This window comes from Bemisia tabaci, chromosome 9, assembly GCF_918797505.1.
Source record: "Bemisia tabaci chromosome 9, PGI_BMITA_v3".
In the NCBI taxonomy this organism is placed as follows: Eukaryota; Metazoa; Arthropoda; class Insecta; order Hemiptera; family Aleyrodidae; genus Bemisia; species Bemisia tabaci.
Window position 1 is genome coordinate 19,698,263 of NC_092801.1, and position 22,210 is coordinate 19,720,472.

General features: G+C 42.5%; 3 protein-coding genes across 8 annotated transcripts in view; 1 reads left to right on the plus strand and 2 right to left on the minus strand.

The window, feature by feature from the left end:
- LOC109034814 (uncharacterized) overlaps nt 1–22,210 on the plus strand; it is an 89,376-nt gene that overhangs the window by 8,969 nt on the left and 58,197 nt on the right. The window lies entirely within an intron of this gene.
- On the minus strand, nt 637–6,985 carry LOC109034816 (uncharacterized). Of its 4 annotated transcripts, none has more exons than XM_072304072.1 (3): nt 6,678–6,985; nt 4,124–4,747; nt 637–1,962 (listed from the first exon to the last, which is right to left on the minus strand). In XM_072304072.1, exons 1-2 carry the CDS (start codon nt 6,726–6,728, stop codon nt 4,142–4,144), a joined length of 657 nt encoding a protein of 218 aa, XP_072160173.1. In that variant the 5' UTR covers nt 6,729–6,985; the 3' UTR covers nt 637–1,962; nt 4,124–4,141. The 4 variants fall into 4 exon arrangements, with proteins under 4 accessions (XP_072160173.1, XP_072160172.1, XP_072160171.1 ...); XM_072304071.1 differs by having other exon boundaries at nt 4,120–4,747; XM_072304070.1 differs by having other exon boundaries at nt 637–1,929; nt 6,678–6,984.
- Nucleotides 12,359–14,467, minus strand: LOC140225459 (uncharacterized). Its single transcript, XM_072304456.1, has one exon. The coding sequence runs from the start codon at nt 14,465–14,467 to the stop codon at nt 12,359–12,361; it is 2,109 nt and encodes a 702-aa protein (XP_072160557.1).

Genomic DNA, 22,210 nt, shown 5'->3' on the forward strand with positions numbered 1-22,210 from the left:
GGACAATGGTTTGGTGATCAAAGATTGAAGTTATGACTTGGTCAAAACAGAAACAAAATTAAATGCCAAGGGGTCCAACGGCCATACTTTCCGAAACGAGAAGTCATACCACAGGAAATTTTCTCCCAAATGAGCTCTATAATGTTGCGCGTTTGAAAACTAACAATTAACAATGTGTTCCACAACTTCCTACAAACAGTGCATCAATCGGTGGAGCGGTGCTCTTGTGAAAATTTCAGTCTCAGTACTGTTGTTTTAGGACACCCTGTTTAGCCTGCCAAGCTCAAGGCCCGAAATGGCCGGTCTGTAATGCGGTTAGCTCCCTCAATGGCCAAAACTAAATTAAACCGCTCACAACTTACTCCTTACGGCACTGCAGAGAGTTTCCCGTCGAAATCTTCAAGCCCGACCCTTCGACCGACTTGTGAGAATAGCTCCGACTGAATCGGACCGCGTTCAGCAGAAAGGAACCAAGCCACGTCAGCTATTGCCTTTACCTGGGCAATTTAATTTTTCACAAGAGAAAATTTGTGTAGACTCCTTTGAAAATTTTGAGGAATTTGCTTCGTACTGTGCAGGAAATCCACGGAAATTTGCACAAAAATGCTCACAACCGGTTTCATGTAAAAAATTAAATTGACCAATTAAAAATGTATTTAATTTTATATTTTAAAACATTTTCCATAATTAAATGTTATACCTATATTTTCTGAGCAAAGCCGAATCTGAGACCTCGCGCATACGGCATTGCCAGTCGCTGCACACAAGTCTCAGAAGTAAGGAACAAACCAGCCTCAGTAAGTGACTTCATCGGCGCTCAGTTCATTGCAACTCTATTCTGCTGTGCTAAGGCAAAACGCAATATAAACATTCAGGAGATGCCAAATTTCTCTGAATAGCACATGTATTTCTAACGAAATTTCTACATATTTTTCCTTGACAGTTTCAGGTACCTCAGATTAAATTGCGAACAACATTGTTTGAGAAATTTAGAGACAAATATTGATATGTAACATCCCCGATAAATTCCTAATTTATCGAAGGAAATTTGGCAACACCTGCAGGCAGTAATGTACTCTATGCACGGAGAAAAAAACCTCGTGCGTGGAACCCGAAGTTTAGGTCATATGGATCTCTGAAGTTTTCGGATTGAGCATCCGAACACTTTAGGTCTAGCTTTCGAGGTTCAGATCACACATCTGAAACTCCAGTTCTTACATCTGAAGTACTTCAGATGTGAGAACCGAAGTTTTTCGGACGTGAGAACCGAGGTTGTTCGGATGTGAAAACCGAAGTACTTTAGATGTAAGAAATGCAGTTTCAGATGTGTGATCCAAACCTCATCAGCTGGACCTAAAGTGTTCAGATGCTCAATCCGAAAACTTCAGAGATCCATATGACCTAAACTTCGGGTCCCACGCACGAAGTTTTTTTCTCCGTGTGGTCTCGGCTTCTAATCTATTTTTTAGTACGAGGGACATTAGTCTTAATTTCATTTGGAGGTAGCGTATATTTAGTTCCCATTACTTGAACCCATTGCACTGCATTTAGTGGGATGGCATCGTTTTGCTTTTTTGGACGCTTGACCCAATCTTCGAGATGGCGCAGACATGTGGTCAGTGCATGCGTTTCGTAAAATGAGTGGTCGACCATTTTCCCCACGGGTCGAGCGCGGACGGTGCAGTTCCAAGTGGCGTTAATTCTCCGGCAATCCGGGTCCTTGGCGTCCGGGCAGTTCCAGCGTGCGTCCTGTGGTAGTTCCTCGAACTTGTCGAACAGTTGGCGGCATTTTGTCTTGTGGGTATCGGAGGGTGCGGTAATCTCGCCTCCTGGGTAGCACGGGTCCCGTCCGGCCAGAAGCTCACGCAAGTCGAATAGCGACCGGTTGTAAAATTCGTCATCATCCTCGTCCGTTCCTCCAGTCACCAACTATCCCAAAAAAGAGCCGCGTTAATGATGAGCCTGTGGCATAATCAGAGACATGAGACCCTCTAGTAGTTTATTGGCTAAGGTGGAAGCTTTTACTGTCGGGACTTCAGCATTCTGCTGTTGACTTACACCTAAGTGTTTGAAGTTTAACAACGTGTTGGCAGTTTCTTTTTGCAAACAAGCCGAAGTTTGGGGAGCTTGTTTGGCTCATGACATCACCCGAAGCTCATCATCCACCATCAGGGCCGGATTTTCCTACTTGCCGCCCATGGGCCGCCTGTATTTTGCCGCCCCTTCTCATTCGTTTTGAAACATCAATAAAAACCATCAAGTGAACGTGCCAGCGGGGGAGGGGTGCATAAGACGCGTTTACTCGCGTTGAACACATTTTTTCGGAAAGCCCTGTCAACACTACTAGCAAAAGGTCACGGAACTTTGCGCAAAAGTCAAGTTTCGTAAACCTATCTCTAATGGACAAGGCCTTCCATTCATAAGAAATGAACGAAAAATTATGAAAGAACAAACACAAAATTTGGTTTAATGATTTTAACTTCCGCCGCCGCGCCGCGCCGACCACACCGTGTTTGGCGCAATGCGTGAAGTATTCACGCAGTCTTGTAGGCGCCATGCGTTTCACGCTGACCGCACTGCGTTTGGCGCAATGCGTGAAGTATTCATGCATTCTTGTAGGCGCTATCCGTTTCACGCTGACCACAATGACCGCACTGTATTTGATGCAATGCGTGAAGTATTCGTGCAGTCTTGTAGGCGCTAATATGTGTTACATGCCGATCGCCGCGCCGAGGGCTTCTCCTTTTCATCTCGAATCCTCGTCATCATTTCTCCTTAAGTCGCGCCGTTCCAGGCCAAATTGTGTGTTTGGTTTCTCTCTTAACTCGACTAATTGAATGTGCTGTCTCTTGTATCACTGAAAGACGACAAAATTAGAAATTACTATACTCTCAGGAAATGAGAGTTTTCGTCCCCTTTTCTCATTCATAATTTTTTTCCTAAATCCGATTTTTTATTGTACCTACATTTAAAAAAAATTGCAAAATTTGCCGCCCCTAGTTGCTGCCATGGGCCGGGCCCATGTGGTCACCCCCTTAATCAAGCCCTGTCCACCATATAGGTAGGTAGGTCAACAGCCGAAATAAGAGTGATGACTGTTGCTCCCTTATAATTGTCCATAATGCATTGTTGAATTCCTGAAAGTAAAAGCTACCACCTGTCGCCAAGAGGCCGGTGGGGGGGGGGTCTCTTGTCTCAGGGCATAATTTTTTTTCATTGCTTGTATCGGAACTAAGGATCCTGATGTCACACTCACAGTAATTTTTCCGGAGTTTTTTGGTCACTGGAAACTCCCGAAAAATCATCTTAAAACCAGAATTGTTTAAGTTGGTCTCTAGGTGCTTCTTGAATAGCCTAAAACTGATGAGCCAATCAGAGGGCGACACACACATGACACTACTCACATTATATAGTTACTATAGATGCGTCGAGCAAAAAACAGCAAAAAATTAAAATTTCAAGAGATGTAAAGAAAAATCGAAATACTTTAGAATCAGCATGTTCCGACAATGTTCCGTCTTATCAGGTGTACGGTTGATGGTGTCTGTTTCATTCTAGATCAAATAACTCCTTCTTATTCGTGCTGTTTATGGGAAAAATAACCTTAGCCCGTATCAAGTGCCGTTCTTTTCAAGCTCGGTCAGAACATTAGGATTTTCTGATTTCGGACTTTTAATTATTTAGTTTTCTAGAGAAGTGAGCACACTCCATTAGTACTGTGCCAAACTAGCATGAACATTTGATATAAAATTAATCTCATTTTTCTCTAACGCGATTTTTTTGTCATTTAGCCACAACTCGCATAAACAATACACAATAATTCCTCACAAACATTCCATATTCATATCCAACTAGTTATTTGTGTCTTTAATCTTATTCGGGTCCCTTTTAAACGTATTTGATTCAGGACTTTGCATTTTAGAAACTAGCAGAAGTATTTGAGTGAAAGCAAAGGTTGGAGTCGATGCTCAACGCTGTTTGCAATTACCAAACACGATCAGGCCCAGAAAACCCATTTTCTCAATACGTCATACTTCTAAAAATGATTTTCTTTAACAATGACTGATAGTTTTAGCATCGAATACCAACCCCTATGTAAATTTGTCCTCTAAGAAATACCTGCCCCAAGAAAGCTTGATGTCTATGATTTAGGTCTCGCGGTGTTCCCCATCGGTTTCTTCCGTTTCTTTTGCTTGCCGGCTTGACTCGGCACAGATTTCGTGGTGCGGCTGCCAGTCTTTTCTGGAGCTTTCCCGATCTCTTTCGGTACCACAGTGGCGCCTCCAATCGCGATAGTACTTCTTTCAGCCGTGCCTTTCTTCTTCCCCTCAGCCGAAGCTGCTCCACCAGTGCCGGTGGCGTTGCCCACGAGGTGGTCCCAGTTCTTCACCGTGGTGACGGACTCCTGCTCAATGAGCTCCTTCCACTTGGTGATCGTCTTGAGGCAAGAGCGAAGCGCCACCGTCTCCAGTTCTTCCTTTTTGGGGTCGGCCAAGTTCTGGGAGTTGATCCTGACCGTGCAGCGCCACTTGTCGTCGAGGTGCCTGCACTTGGCGTCGCGGGCGCCAGGGCAGCGCTCCTGGTACTCCGACGGGATCGCGTGGAAGTGGCGGAGGAACATGGCGCACGAATGGTGGACGTAGCGCACGATCTCGCTGTTGTTCGTCTCGGAGATCTTCCGGCACTTGTCGTGGCCCTTGTCCAGGCCGCGCAGGTTCTTGAAGTGCCAGTTCCACGACTTCGCTACCTGAAACCGTTCATCGTGATTGTTATTTGGATCGCATTTAACTGTACCGCCGTGCTAGGAAAAACGCCGTATGAGCCTTCAGACGTTGCCAAGTTTTCTTCACTGGGAAAAAAAACACATTGTATCTAGAGTCCAGACTCTTGAAAACATTGACAAGAAAAAGGACTCTTGATTCAAGCGGATTTAAGCTTAAATCAAAAGGAAATCCGCTCAAATTAAGAGGCTTGGTTCTTGATTCAACCTTAAATATGATTGAATCAAGAATATTTTTTCTTGTCGATGTTTTCAAGAGTCTGGACTCTAGATCCAATGTGTTTTTTTTTTTCTTCAGTGTTGTATGAAAACCGAAATTACCGGGAAATTTGTGAATACGTTTTCCCAAAATTTTCAGATGATTTTGTACACAGTTTAATCTAAAATATCTGAACATTTTAAGGAAAAATGTGCATGAATTTCATAAAAAGTACTTATTTATTTAAGGGGAATTTCGCAACTCTCGAATGCTCATACGGCTGTCTTCCTTAGCACGGCAATGCAGGTATCCAACAGGGATTTTAAGGAAATGGAACTCTTGCTTGTCTCAGGAATTTGCTAACTAAGCACTAATTTCTATGTAAAATTTTGCGAGAGACACACTGCGATGTTGCCTCTGGTTTTCTCTGAGGTCAAATCCAATGCTCAAAAAAAGCTCTCAAAGTTGAAGTAGTAATGGAGGGGATATCCCAATAGTGAACACTAGAAATATCTTTATAAGAGAAATGAAAGCCATGGTGTCGTGTTTATGCCACTCTCTGATTGGCTCATCAGTCTCAGGCTTTTTATATATTTATTGAGAATTTGTTAATTTTCGTTTCCCCTCGAAAACTCATGCAAACGTTCAGTTTAGTCCTTAGTCCAGGCGCCTGGTAGCTAAAAATGAGGCTACCTGGAATTTTGGGTACACAGCGATTTTTTTGGCTTACTTTATGTTTTTTGGGTCGCTGAATCCGAATCTGAAGTTTCCGCACGCGTATCGGTGAGCATTTTCCGCTATTTTGAAAAAATGGCCTAAAAAGGCCTTTTTTTGCGGTTTTTTTGATATAGCGGCTACGGATGAGGAAAAGTCCCGGATTTAGCTAATGTTTTGAATAGCTGACAAAATTTGGAAGAAAATGGTATATGAATATGCTAGGTTTGCTCAAAAATTGAGGAACCTCGGATTTCGGAACTTTAGAACGCTTCGGAACTTGGCTGACCGCGGCGAGCCGGATCGCGCGTTGACGGGTGCGCCGCGAAAACGTGAATAGGCGCGATGTTCACGATGCTGTATCTTCCTCAATTTTTAAGCAAACCTAACACATGTATACACCATTTTCTTCCAAATTATGTCAGCTATTCAAAACATTAGCTAAATCCGGGACTTTTCCTCATCCGTAGCCGCTATATCAAAAAAACCGCAAAAAAAGGCCTTTTTAGGCCATTTTTTCAAAATAGCGGAAAATGCTCACCAGATACGCGTGCGGAAACTTCAGATTCGGATTCAGCGACCCAAAAAACATAAAGTAGGCCAAAAAAATCGCTGTGTACCCAAAATTCCAGGTAGACTTACCAGGCGCCTGGACTATCCTTCCTTAGGAAAATAAGGAAGAAACAAACGTGTGGAAACATCCAACATCTGAATGATCGGAATATCTGAAAGTTTGTTTTGTACGTTGAGTTTTTTGTGAAACTTGAGATTTTCGCCACCATACCTAGAAATTAGTCTTCGTAGGACTTTATTCACACTTGAATTTCCGATTAAAACTATTCTGTTCGCTCGATACGAGTGCCTGACTTGTTTTCAATTTCACTATTTCTCGGTAACGTTCATTTTGAACGCAATTATGCGCTGATTTACCGAATTAATATCGAGTCAAACTTACCAATTTAAAGTAAAGTGCGTTAGACTTACATTGATAGTCACAGCAAAACTCACTACCAGGAGAAATAATTTTTGGTTCATATTTAATTTGGGTGAATCATCCGAGAAATTAAAAACAATATCCACAAATTAGACACTCTAATTGACAATCAAACTAGAAAAATTCCGGGATTTTAAATATTCACATCAAATTCATAACGCTACGCCATGAGGAAAGAGAAAAAAGCAGCCGCACAAGATGTTACATGTTACGGCTTACATCATTGAATTCTTTCAGCTTGAAGTGAATGTTTTTGATTAATAAAATGACGGAATGATAAGAGCAGATGCGATCCTCTCAAGTTGACGACACGAGTTTTTCCTCCATACAAAGCTATTTTAAAGAATCGATGCTTGGCGTGGCAGTTTGTCTCACCTATAATCGATTCATATCGATTATTTCACATAGATTTAGATCGATAAAGCCAATTGTTGCCAACCTTCAAAAATCATCACTAGATAGGAGAATATAATTGAAAGATGAACATGATTGTAATATTGTCTCATCAAAGGAAAGTTGGTAATATTCGTATTTTTCCTTGGTACGGCAGAATAAAGTAAATTAGTGGATTAGAGCTCCTCCTAAGAAAAGATTGTTCGGTGCACCACACTAAGAGAAACATTTCGATCACAAGGACTAAACTCCAGTTCATTTGAACACTAAAGGGTTCAGTTCAGATAACTAAGTTTCCGGTAAGGGTAACTGACCGAACCTTGGTTTACATGATTGGAATGTTCAATAAAAAATACTCAGTTGTAATAAAGTATGTATAAACAAAATCTTCAGGTTCATGCACTAGTGCTCAGTACCACATTTAAAACATATTTTAAAAACCGAGATTGCTATCTTCCCAAAAGTGCAAAATTACTTTCAGAAGTCAACGCTCAGATTCGATAAATGATTCCTGATCATTAACAAAGAGTTGAGATATTGGTTTAGGCATCCTTACTCAATTTGCAAAGAAATTCGTCGGGTAAAATGTTCATAGCGACATAAGTCACCATTTGGTGAGGTTTCTATGAGCTCATGCTCAAAAGATTGATCAGCAATCATCACATAGCGTCGCTCTTCAAAAACTTTTGCTTCACCCAATTACATTGTTTCGAATGTTAAAACGAGATGTTTAAAGTATATGGGGCAGAATCTGTGAAAAGAGACCTCACCTTCCGGATATACAGGCCAAGGGAGCCGAATCAAGGGAAAAATTTCAAAATTAGTGATTTTGGGTTGTCATTGGGAAACACAAACCTAGCGCGGTTGAAAACGCTTTCAATTTTTGTGATACTTTATCACCCACACCGGAGTTAAAATATTTGTATCAAAATTCAATGTGCGTTTGGATACATTTAAGTGGGAGCTTCCAATCGCTAATCGAACATTCATGGGGTGTCGCGTCGTCTTGAATTAAGTTGGAAAAGCCGTAATGGAAACTGTTTGCTTAATTTACAAGCTTCTTGCAAACGTTTCTGATTTTGGCGGTTTCTGACTTAGATCTTCAACGAAATGACGAGGTGATGCCGGCTCATTCGACCTGTGCACACGATACGCGTTTATATTATCAACGAGAAACTGTCATCAATCAAAAACGCCTTCAATCTCGTATGATACTTCATCATCCACACCAGAGTTAAAATATTTATATCAAAAATCATTGTGCGTCTTGAAAACCAGCTCACGGGATCTTTCAAACGCGTATCGAACATTCATAAAGTGTCGTCTCACACTTGTTAAAAAAAACTCCTAACAGAAACAGTTTTGCGAAATTCCCAAATCTTCTCGCAAATGTTTAGGCCAAAAACTAAGCGCAGTTCTGATTTAATTTTCTCGCCACGGAGGGCGCTGGCAACTTCACTGAAAACAAATTCTCGGCGTTTTTACCAAGGTCCGTTGGTACCTTTACCATCTCACTTTTTTACAAATTATTGGTAATTTTACCAAGACAGACTGGTAAGCTTACATAAAAACCGGTAATTTTACCGTTTTTTTTTCAGGTAAGAATACCACTTTTATTGGTAATCAATTCCCGGTAACTTTGCCATTTTAGCTCAGTAATTCTACCACAGTCGATAAAAAATATTGGCGTTTTTACCAAGGTCCAGTAAAATTACCGAGAAAGTTCAATAATTTTACCGAGATGTCTCGTTTCTTTCTCGAGATTTTTCAGTGTTCTTTTCGTCTGCATGTCAGAACTCCCGTGACTTGTGATTATTATTGTGTGTTTTTTTAGCCTCGTTCCCACCTTTTCCTGTTTATCATTATTCTATGTCAGAACTCCTATTCTTAATTGAACCTAAATCTTAAGAATCTTGTCTTGAAACTTCAGGGCGTCATATTCTCCTCAATTTTTGGGTTACAGGATGCATCAATATGAATAGATTTTCTTCCCTTATGCGGTAGTACCAACGGCTCAATTTTGACTTTTGGAGGATAAGGTCTCTTTTTCACAGACTTTATCACATTCTGTTTCTGCCTATCACTAAAAACTTTGATAAAATAGACTGAAAAATTCAGTATTCGATCCGAACCGGATAAGAAATCCAAGCTCTTAATTTATGAGTTTCAGGGTGCACCAATATGAATAGATTTTCCTCCCTTATGCAGTGGTACCAATTACTCAATTTTGACTTCTGGAGGATAAGGTCCCTTTTTACAGACTCTATCACATACTGTTTCCGCCTATCACTAAAAACTTTGATAAAATAGACTGAAGACTTCAGTGTTCCATCTGCCTCGAAGTTTTTTCCTTCCTAAAAACTCTAAGCTGTTGAAAGTCGTAATAGGACTGAGCTTTCCGACGAAGACAGGATGGAAGTCTCAAATGGCCCTCAATCGTGGTGTTCGCTGGAAAAAAACACATTGGATCGAGAGTCTAGACTCTTAAAAACATCGACAAGAAAAAATACTCTTGATTCAGTCAGATTTAAGCTTAAATCAAGAACCCAGTCTCTTAATTTGAGCGGATTTTCTTTTGATTTAAGCTTGAATCTGATTGAATCAAGAGTCCTTTTTCTTGTCAATGTTTTCAAGAGTCTGGACTCTAGATCCAATGTGTCCCCCCCCCCCCCCAGTGATGAATAGATTATCTTCCGTTATGTGGTGGTACCAATAACTCAGTTTTGACTTTTGGAAGATAAGGTCCCATTTCACAGAATCTATCACATACTGTTTCTGCCTATCACTGGAAACTTCGTTCAAACAGACTGAAAACTTTAGTGTTCCGTCTGCCTCGAAGTTTTTTCCCTCCTAAAAATTCTAAGCTGTTGAAAGTCGTAATAGGTTGGAGCTTCCCGACGAAGACAGGATGGAAGTCTCGAAGTCCTGAAGGCGGCTCCGGCTGATAAGAATGCACTCATCCGAGCAACTTGTTGAGCGTCCCGACCCGTCTCCTCTGTTCCCTCCGCGAATTGTCGCTTAGCCTCGCAAATTACCCGTCCCTGGAATGCCTAGAACTTGAAGGGCCGTGTCGCGGCCCCAGCCAGAGAGAGAAACTCGGAGGACCAGGCCAATCTACCAAAGGGATTGTGGGCGCTCTCAGAGTCGCGATGACGTCATAAGACAGTCGGTGCGGGTTTCATCAGCGAGCGCCCGGGAGAAAAGAGAGAGAGAGCAAAAAGGGAGTACCTGGCGTACTCAAACGTGCAAGAGAGAGAAGAGAGCATCCACATTTGGCGTGCTCAACAAGAGAGAGAAAGAAAAGAGAGCATCCACATTTGGCGTGCTCGAAAAGAGAGAGAAAGGAAAGGGAGCATCCACATTTGGCGTGCTCAAAAAGAGAGAGAAAGAAAAGGGAGCATCCACATTTGGCGTGCTCAAAAAGAGAGAGAAAGAAAAGGGAGCATCCACATTTGGCGTGCTCAAAAAGAGAGAGAACGAGAGGAGAGCATCCACATTTGGCGTGCTCTAGAGTGAGAGAGAACGAGAGGAGAGCATCCACATTTGGCGTGCTCTAGAGTGAGTCAGAGAGAGAGATGAACATCCACAATTGGCGTGTTCGAGAGAGAGAGAGAGTGAGAGAGATGAGCATCCAATCAGGCGTGCTCGAGAGAGAGAGTGAGAGAGATGAGCATCCAATCAGGCGTGCTCGAGAGAGAGAGAGAGTGTAGCAAAACTGCAGAGAGACAGTAAGTACTAGCGTGAAGTCTATGAGACAGAGCGTGGCAGAGTACCGTGTAGTCCAAGGGACTGAGAGTGGCAGAGTGGCGATGACCAACTGATGTGGCCGAGTATATATAAGAGTGGTTGCATAACCGCTGAGATGATGGAAAATTCCGTTACATAACGCACTTATGTAACGAAGGTGGCCGACACGTGGAGGCGCACGTGCCGAGAATCGATGGAAAGTTCCGTTGCATAACCGCTTATGCAACTTTCGTGGACCGCACGTGGCCCAACACGTGCCGCATGCGCCGTCCTTGACGCGGTGCGAGAAAAAATCATACAAGAAAAAATGCTATGAAAACGATACGAAAAATCAGGGTTTTTCACACCCAAAAGAACTAACTGCTAGTTCACAGAACGAAAAAGGGGGCTCGCCCCGACATACCCCCCACCTAAATGAGCGCAAGTGCATTTACAAGAATAACCCACGGCTCCCTACCTGGCTACCCAAGCTGAGAGGCCGTATCCCCCCATTGAAAAAATGCCTTGCTTAAATTAAGTAACTGAGTTCGTTGGAGTGAGCATAAGGTACAAAAATTTCAACATACACAATACAGAAATATTCAGATAATTAGTAGTGCGTTTGTGACCTGTCAACCTGGGTCCGACAATGAGAAAATAAAGCGCCTGTGTAAATTACATTCAAAAAATAAATACCTGCAATTGGGTGCCTACCCCCCACCGTGAGGGGAGACATCCTTTAAGTAATGAGAAAGAAAAAATTCTGTCAGGCTGACGAGGTTTAACATATGTATAGACGTAAGAACATGATTGCAGAAAAATGAAGACTGAACTATAAAAGCTGGCGTAACAAGGAAGAGAAAATTTAAGTGAAATTTAAGTTAGACTGCATCCATATCTGGCGTGCAAGCCTAAGAATAACAATTTTAAGGAGAAAATTTCGAGCTGAAATAGAGAGAGAGAGAAAACAAGAGAGGTCTCTTGCATCCACATTTGGGGTGCAAGAGAGGAAGAGACAGAGAAGTTAGAAAATTTTAGAGAGCTAGAAAAAGAGGAGACTCTTCTTGCATCCACATCTGGCATGCAAGAGAGAGAGAGAGAGAAAGACAGAATGAGAAATCAAAAAAGAAGAGAAATCTCTTGCATCCACATTTAGCGTGCAAGAGAGAGAGAGAGAGTTAAAGAAGACGAGAAATACATTTTTAGAACCACGAAGAGTAAAGTTAAAAACGACGACGACGACGAGCATAAGAGATCAGAGCGAGCGCTCTGGGTGTCACCTGAAGCAGTCAGAATGACACTGAAGTTGGGACGCTGATCGTGAAATTAGTCTGCCGGTTGCTTGAAGAGCTTAATTACTGGTCTGCGCATGTCCTTATTTCTGATTCTGATTGTGGCCACGCGCGGAACGTTATCGGCTCCTGGTGGCGCGCGGTCACACGGGCAAGAGCCCAGCTAAGCGGCGGCAAGTTATCCTCTTTGACAATAACAATGTCCCCAACTTTGAGGGAATCAGTTTCCGCGGTCCATTTTTGACGAGCTTGCAGAGTTGTCAGATACTCCGCAGACCAGCGCTCCCAAAATGTTGCGACAATTTTTTTTGGATTGCTTGCCATTGAGAAAGGCAGTTACTTGGAGTGACCGTCCAGTTGTATTCTGAAAGACTTAACAAAGGCGCCCCAATCATAAAATGTGCTGGGGTTAGAGCGGAGAGTTCTTCCGTATCGGCTGAAAGGGGGCACAAGGGCCGAGAATTTAAAATTGCTTCTATTTTGCAGAGAGGAGTGAGGAATTGATTCATTGGCAATTTTTCGTTACAAATCACGCGGTGCAAATTGAACTTGGGAGGTAATGTAACCGGGAGTTTTGGGCCATAATCTAGGGTAGAGTGAGACAATCTACCCCCCACCCTGAGAAAACCCTGGGGGTCAAGGAAAGGGTTCAGAGAAGCAAAGTATTTTACCCGTTTTTTCTCTTCGATCAGTTCAATTTCCTTTAAATCTGGTGGTCTGGCGGAGTTTACGAAAATTTTTACGTCTGGTTTTAATTCTTTATTATATGAAAAAGTGTTTGACACAGGTGTCCATTTTCGGCCTAAAACTTCTATTGAATTTTTACCACATTTATCAAAACTGACTGATTCAGAGGGCAATGCGATTTCGGCCTCAGGCAATCCCTTTAGTGCTTCTGGGTGGTTGTTTGCCCATTGCTTGGGGTAAAAATGACCTCGGCTATACAGTTGATGTGTTTCGTCCCTGAATCTGGTGACTTCAGCGATTGATTTTGCACTTGGGAGGGAGTCATTAAAATAGGTTTCTTCATTAAGGACACGACATGCGGTTTCTGAAATATTATTATTTTCGTCCAGTACTAACTGCCTGAACGATTTGTGCGCTAAAATTGGAACTGACGCTATACTGTAAGTGACAGTTTTTCGAAAATTCTCATTATTTTCTGTCATGAGAAACGTAGTCTGCTTTTTTGGGACATCTTCCGTGGGAACCTTTCCCATGAGAACCCAACCATAAATACTTTGAAGAGCATGACCTAAATCATTAGTTATTTTCTTTTGACCTGAAACAATCCGTACAAAAACTTCCGAGCCCAAAAGCATGTCAATTTTGGCATTAGTATCATCAAAGCTGGGATCTGCTAAGTTCAACTTGCTCCAAAATTGTCTCACTTCATTCGATATCTTGACGCATGGCAGATTTTCCGTGATGACTGGAATCACGATAGCTCTTATTCTTAACTTTGGCTCATCAGTTTGCCTAGGTTTCACTAAGCAATTAATGGCTCCTAGTGAGTTAACGTGACTTTCAGCCAAGCCTGAGATGCTGGTATTATCGGGAAGAAGTGGCAACCCGAGGCGTTCGGCGCAATCAGCGGAGACAAAAGATGACATAGCACCGGAATCGAGAACTGCGCGCATGTGCTGATATTTTCCATTGATATCCTTCACTGTGATGAGAGCAGTGCCGAGTAGAGCAGTATAATCTTGATGATCCGTAGATGTGGCTTGTAGATTCGTTAATATAATGCTTGATTTTTGATCTTCGAAATTTTCTTCAGAAGTAGATCCGTGTTGAGTAAATGCAGAATTGGATGAGCTGGTTTTATTTGAGTGAAGAAGCGTATGATGAGTTTTTTGGTTGCATTCCTTGCAGGCGAATTTACTCCTACATTCATCCTCATGCGTTCCCAAGCAGCGCCGGCAACGTTTTAGCGACTTAACGCGCTCGATTCGGGCGTGAACAGGAAAACGTTTAAATTCTTCGCAGGCATAAATTGAATGAGATCCTTCGCAAACCGGGCAGTCACGATTTTTCGAATTTGAGTTGAGGTAAACTTTAGTTTTCGGCGGCTGGGTCTTTGGTTTTTCATCCTTGTTAGAAGTTTGTGTCAGCTCTGCAATTTTTGCTTGCTTACGTAAAAAATCAATGAATTCCTTAAAAGTAGGGACATCCGCGCCCTTAACTTCGTTTTCAAAAAGTCTCCTTACATGAAATGGTAATTTTTTCAAGCCGATGTTGAGCAATATGAAATCATCGAGCTTTTCGAACTTCAAGTTTTTCAAAGCTTCAACTGAATCGTTCAATGAATGGATTAAATTATTCAGGGACGTTGTATTAGCAGTTTGCATAGGAGGGTAAGTCAGCATCGTGTCCAAAAGATCAGATCCTAAAGCCCTAATGTCTTGATAATGATCGACCAAATTTTTCCAAACTATAGCATAATTTGCTTCAGTTATTGGAACGTTCTTAACGTAACTTTCAGCGTGACCCTTAAGAACTGAACTTAAGTACGTGAGTTTTTGCAATCCGCTTAAGGATTTTTTATCATGAATTAATGACTTAAAATTTTCATAAAAAACCTGCCATTGTTTTCGCGTGCCATCGAAAGTTTTGAGATCGATTTTCGGAAGTCGGACTTCTGAACTGGCCCTAAGTGATTCAGCCGTTTCTGATGACTTTACTGCCTTTTTGCACCTTTGAACGGCTTGTGCAACAATATAATAAAGATCCTCGTAAGCCTTGCATTTTTGCTTATAAGAATCTGAACATAACTTTTCATCGGCTTCAGATTTGGCGTCTTGCATAGAAAATTCCCAAAACTTCTGAGCATAATTTTCGAAGTCTGCAAAATGTTCGTCAATTTTTGCTGTGCGAACCAAAAAGTCCTCAGCATTAGTGGATTTTAAATCCTTAATTTCGTCGTGAAAACGCTGAATTCTACTGAAAAGTTTTTCGAGTTGAAGCTGAGTAGCTTTCAGAGATGACATCGTGGTCAAAATGAGCAAATATAAAAGCACCCAAAAAAGAGAGAGAAGTGAGACTTAAAAACTAGTCGCTAAGTACGTATTAGTTATTTAAGAGCCTAATATTGATATTTCGGATCTGATAACTAAAAAGAATATCCGGCTCGGAGGACCATGTCGCGGCCCCAGCCAGAGAGAGAAACTCGGAGGACCAGGCCAATCTACCAAAGGGATTGTGGGCGCTCTCAGAGTCGCGATGACGTCATAAGACAGTCGGTGCGGGTTTCATCAGCGAGCGCCCGGGAGAAAAGAGAGAGAGAGCAAAAAGGGAGTACCTGGCGTACTCAAACGTGCAAGAGAGAGAAGAGAGCATCCACATTTGGCGTGCTCAACAAGAGAGAGAAAGAAAAGAGAGCATCCACATTTGGCGTGCTCGAAAAGAGAGAGAAAGGAAAGGGAGCATCCACATTTGGCGTGCTCAAAAAGAGAGAGAAAGAAAAGGGAGCATCCACATTTGGCGTGCTCAAAAAGAGAGAGAAAGAAAAGGGAGCATCCACATTTGGCGTGCTCAAAAAGAGAGAGAACGAGAGGAGAGCATCCACATTTGGCGTGCTCTAGAGTGAGAGAGAACGAGAGGAGAGCATCCACATTTGGCGTGCTCTAGAGTGAGTCAGAGAGAGAGATGAACATCCACAATTGGCGTGTTCGAGAGAGAGAGAGAGTGAGAGAGATGAGCATCCAATCAGGCGTGCTCGAGAGAGAGAGTGAGAGAGATGAGCATCCAATCAGGCGTGCTCGAGAGAGAGAGAGAGTGTAGCAAAACTGCAGAGAGACAGTAAGTACTAGCGTGAAGTCTATGAGACAGAGCGTGGCAGAGTACCGTGTAGTCCAAGGGACTGAGAGTGGCAGAGTGGCGATGACCAACTGATGTGGCCGAGTATATATAAGAGTGGTTGCATAACCGCTGAGATGATGGAAAATTCCGTTACATAACGCACTTATGTAACGAAGGTGGCCGACACGTGGAGGCGCACGTGCCGAGAATCGATGGAAAGTTCCGTTGCATAACCGCTTATGCAACTTTCGTGGACCGCACGTGGCCCAACACGTGCCGCATGCGCCGTCCTTGACGCGGTGCGAGAAAAAATCATACAAGAAAAAATGCTATGAAAACGATACGAAAAATCAGGGTTTTTCACACCCAAAAGAACTAACTGCTAGTTCACAGAACGAAAAAGGGGGCTCGCCCCGACAGGCCGTGACGGAGAAGTACCCTACTTTACGCCCGGTTGAAAATCGATTCCCGCCGCCCGCGTCGAGCAGGTGAATGGACCACTCCGCCGTGCAAAGGAAGAACGCCGTATGAACATTTGAGAGTTGCCGAATTTCCTTTGACAAAATGTTTATTTTTGAGGGAAATTGTGAATATATTTAGACTACTTTTAGTAAAACTTTGGGCTCAGACGCTACAAAGCTCATTTTCTTAAAACTTTAGTTTGGCATTTACGGCACCTCACTTTACTCGCTATTACTTTTTGCCATCGCAGTGCTGCCGTGCTAAGGAAAAACGCCGTATGAACATTCGGAAGTTGCCTAAGTTCCCCGAAAAAACATGTATTTTCGAGGAAAGTTATGCATATTTTCCTTTAAAATTTTCAGATATTTCGGATTAAATCGTGAACAAAATTGACTGAAGAATTTGAGGAAAAATATTCACAATTTTCTCGGTAAATTTGGTTTTTCTTGGAGGAAATAAGGCAATGTCTGGAGGCTCATACGGCGTTCTTCCTTACGACGGCAGAATGATGCCTTCTTCGGTAACGCAGCAGGATATGTCGATGCAAAATGCAGGGTCGGATTAAGGGGGTGGCCACATGGGCCGCGGCCCATGGCGGCAAATCTAAAGGGTGGCAAATTTTTGCAATTTTTTTATATGCATGTATAAAAAAATATCGGATTTAGAAAAAAAAATTACAAACGAGAAAAGGTGACAAAATCTCTCATTTCCTGAGAGTAGAGTAATTTTTAATTTTGTCGTCTTTCATACAAGAGACAGCACCTTTAATCAGTCCAGTTAAGAGAGAAACCAAACACGCAATTTAGCCTGGAACGGCGCGGCGCAGAGAGCAATGGTGACGAGGACTTGAGATGAAAAGGAGAAGCCCTCAGCGCGGCGATCGGCATGTAACACATATTAGCGCCTACAAGACTGCACGAATACTTCACGCATGGCATCAAACACTGTGCGGTCATTGCGGTCAGCGTGAAACGGATAGCGCCTACAAGAATGCATGAATACTTCACGCATTGCGCCAAACGCAGCGCGGTCAGCGTGAAACGCATGGCGCCTACAAGACTGCGTGAATACTTCACGCATTGCGCCAAACACGGTGCGGTCTGCGCGGCGCGGCGGCGGAAGTTAAAATCATTAAACCACATTCATGTTTGTTCTTTCATAATTTGTTCGTTCATTTCTTATGAATGAAAGGCCTTGTCCACATAGAGATAGGTTTACGAAAATTAACTTTTGCTAGTAGTGTGGACAGGGCATTCCCTAAACATGTGTTCAACACGAGTAAACGCGTCTTATGCACCCCTCCCCCGATGGCATGTTCACTTGATGGTTTTTATTAATGTTTCAATACGAATGAGAAGGGGGCGGCAAAATACAGGCAGCCCATGGGCGGCAAGTAGGTAAATCCAGCCCTGGCAAAACGCCAACAAAATTGACTGAAAAATTTGAGGAAAATTATTCACAATTTTCTCAGTTAATCCGGTTTTTCTCGGAGGAAATATGGCAACGTCTGAAGGCTCATACGACGTTCTTCCTTAGCACGGTAGAATGACGCCCTCTTCGGTAACGCGGCAGGATATGTCGATGCAAAATGCCGCGTGTGCAAAATCCGCTAAAAAATGAAACGTAAAAATGGTACATCCAGGTGAATAAAGTCGTCGAAAGAGAGAAGTATGCCATTTTCTCAGTAAATTCGGTTTTTCTCGGAGGAAATATGGCAACGTCTGAAGGCTCATACGGCGTTCTACCTTAGCACGGCGGAATGATGCTCTCTTCGGTAACGCGGCAGGATATGTCGATGCAAAATGCCAACAAAATTGACTAAAAAATTTGAGGAAAAATATTCACAATTTTCTCAGTGAATTCGGTTTTTCTTGGAGGAAATATGGGCGCATTTCTGTCAAACGGAACTATGTGCATTAAGACATGAGCCCCGATATAGGAATATATGCACAACAGGGCTCACGTCATAATGCACATAGTTCCGTTTGGCAGAAATACGCCCATATGGCAATGTCTAAAGGCACATACGACGTTCTTTTTTAGTACGGCAGAATGATGCCCTCTTCGGTAACGCGGCAGGATATATCGATGCAAAATGCCGCATGTGCAAAATCCGATAAAAAATGAAACGTAAAAATGGTACATCCAGGTGGATAAAATCGTCGAGAGAAAGCAGTGTGCCAAGTCGGGCGCGCGTCAAAGTTCGACGCTCTGAATTGAGACGTCTCAAGACTGCGAGAACTTCCGAACGGAAGACGTCCTGCGCCAAACTCTTCCGCCTTAAACCCACTTCCGCCGTCCTTAATTATTTCCAGTCCGAGGGAGATGTTACTGCCGCGGCGTAAGCATCATTTCCTCTCAGAGCCGCCCCTTTCCCAACTCCCCCGCAAGCTGTTGAAACCCTTCCAACATTATCAGCAACAGTAGAGTAATCCGGTTTCTTCTACGAGGGCGGAATTCCGAGCAAGTTCACCTGTTTTTTACCTCGGAATGTAACAACGCTAAAAAATAAATCAAGGGAACGTTAGGGCGGACTTGTGGTGTTTTTATACTCGCGGGCTGAGGAGCTTTGCTCCTTCGAAAAAAGTCCGCGAGTGAAGTTTTTCGTTCTTTCTTTTTTCTTTTCCCCTTTTCTGCACGGAAGAATAGAGGTAGGGGTTAAGTCCCAACTGTTGAATGACATGGACATTTCCAATTGATTGAGGTACTACCCCAATTAATTGTGGCATTTCCCCCAATAAATTGTGATACTATCCCAATATATTGTGTTACTAACCCAAATGTTGCGGTACTACCCCGACCTGAGTTGCGATACTATCAAAATTAATTGGAAATGTCCATATCATCCAACAAATTGGGGTAGTGCCACAATTTCAGGGGATAACCCCTGACACTTTTTTCTCCGTGTGTAGATATCCTAGTCCGTCACATTTGAGCACAATTTCTGTCAGTGCCTACTAATCTTATTAATATTATAATTGAGACTTTATGTTTCCTCAGGCATGTTTGGTTGCATTTTAAAATGTCAATCAATGTCCATGAGTGAGTGCTGAGGGGGGGGGGGGGGGGGAGAATATTAATTATCAACACTGAAAAAGGATTTGGATGACCTGTAACCGTTTATTTATCACATTATGTTGTAATCACGAAATTTTTTTTTTTTTTTGATACATCAAAAAGTTCTTTGAAACCTGGCTCTAGTTAGATTTTCAGAACCCACGAGTTTTTCGGAAAACTGAATTTTCAAAAAAAGGCATGTTTTCAGCTCAAAGCCTCAACCTCCTTCTTGAAACCTCAATTTTCCGTAGATGCTGAAAAAAAAGTAAGGTCATATTTTACTTCAGCGGGACAAATTAGGTGGTCAGGTTTAGATATTAGGTTTTCAGCTCAAGGCCTCACCCCCCTTTTTAAAACCTCAACTTTCCGTAGATGCTAGAAAAAAAGTACTAAGGCCATATTTTACTTCAGCGGGACAAATTAGGTGGAAAAAGCTCCATTAGACACTTGAAAAAATGGTTTCCCTATTCCTCCCGATGCATAACAACAGAATACATAACACGCATAACATTGTGATTTATGAGCGGAGGAAGACATGCAACCGAGAGGCCTCGTTATTAGGAACAAAGGAATTTTATTATGCTTTCAAAACATGCGCCCTCGTGTATTTTTGGCAGCTAAATTCACCGTAGTTTTTCTTAATCGTGCGAAGTTTTCCCAGGAAGTTTAATTTCACTTGGAAAACTGACTTTTTTGGGGGAAAATACCGATTTATAAAGGCAAAGCAAAATTGACTCAGATAAACGGTTGTACACTGATAAAAGAAAATGAAAACTAAGTAAATATGGGAACTGGGTCAAATATTCTCTAAACCCTCGTGTAAAATTTCAGTCCGATAGTTGAATAAATGTTTGAAGATTAAAACAAAGATTGATGTTTTTAGTCACCAATCCGTGCGTTGTTTCATCATACTCGAGTGACTTTCCTTTCATTTGTGCAAAATCACTTAACTAACTGAATTAGTTGGGCTTTTGTTAGGCAAGACAGCCGTAAGTGCTATCCTTTGCATGCTTTCGCGGTTACGTTTTGAACTCGAAACAAACTTATTTTCAGATTAGAAATTGACAAGAAAGGGCAGTATTTTTCTTGAAAGCACCGTTCTCATTGACTCTCTGTAGGAATAATGCTCCCTATAACGGGTGTTTTGTCTGAAACGACGTCTTTTTTTTCGCAAATAGTTTTAAGACAGGACTGACTAATCATTTACTAAACCAAAGGTTACTCAACACCGCAGAAAAAAATAGTCCATATCGATGTACTGAGATAAAATTTCGCTGAAAGAGGTTTTATTTGTCAATTTTCAACTTCCAAATGATGCACAAATTGTATGCTAAAAATTCAATCTGGGAAGACCGAATATTTTAAAAGTTCCTGGGGGAGGACCACATGGCTCCCTTGCTCTGAGGGTTGCCTCCCCCTCCCCCGATCCTACATTTGACATCAGAAAATAGCCTCCCCTTCCAACTCACTCTGGATCCACTACTGCAGCATACACGGAAACGATTGAATGTTGTTCTATACTGTTGACAAGTCTCAAATGCTGATTTTACATTAAACAATTTTCCAACTCAACCTTGAATTTGGTCAGTTTACCGTGGACGTAGTTTAGCATTTTCTCTAGCACCTCAACACATGGTGTACACTCCAGCAGGCACAGTGTAGGCAATTTACGCATCGGAGTGTACGCGTAACGGTGTAGTGTTTGAAGTATCTCTAGGATGTCGAAGGCGCTGTATAAGGTGCGCGCGGACGAGCCTTCGATTGCCCGCGACAATGGAGATGTTGCATGTGTGAGGAATTTGCGATTTGACTATTGATTCTTGTGTAAAAGTTCGTGAGAAACACGATGGTACCACTGGTTTTCTCTGAAATCAACTCCCAAGCTCAAAAAAAGCTCTCAAGTTGAGGCCAAAATGGAGGGGATATCCCATGCTATCCTGAGAGTTCACCTCTACATCAAGACAAACTCTCCATGCAAAGATAGGGAGCAAATACATTGACAGGGCTGCCACCTTATTTAGGGACTCTAAAACTGAAAACACGGCATTACTGCTAATTTATTTGCTCCATAGCTTTGCATGGAGAGATTGTCTTGATGTAGAGGTGGACTCTCAGGATAGCGTGGGATGTCCCCTCCATTTTGGCCTCAACTTGAGAGCTTTTTTTGAGCTTGGGAGTTGATTTCAGAGAAAACCAGTGGCACCATCGTGTTTCTCGCGAACATTCACATAAGAATCAACAGTCAAATCGCAAATTCCTCACACATGCAACATCTCCATTTAGTTCGCAACTTTACCTATAAACCCTGCCAATTTCAAGGAAAAATATTCATAACGTTCCTCAAAAATAAACATTTGAACGAAGGAAATTTGGCAACTCTGGAATTGTTCATACGGCGTTCTTCCTTAGCACGGGACTGCGGTCGTGATTCTCCGATAACCGGGCTCGAATCGCGAAGCAATCCGGCAACATCGCAGCAGCCTCTCCTCCGGGAAGCGAAAAGCTCTCCCGATCCGAAACGTTCGCATCTTTCATTGACTCATGAGCTCTATGTTCCGACTCGTTTCTGATGTTTTCCCAAGCCCCCTCCCCCTTATTCACTCCGTTCCGCAACGCTATTCAACGGCTAGAGCTTTTCACTTTACCAGCGGTTGTCTGTTTCATGTCTCTATGCCCCCTTCCTCCCATCACTCTCATTTTACCAGTCATTCAGCCCCGAGGCGATATCTTCTCCGTAATTATTTCTCTTGATAAATGGAGCCGTCTCGGTCTATTTTTCAATGAGGGTTTCC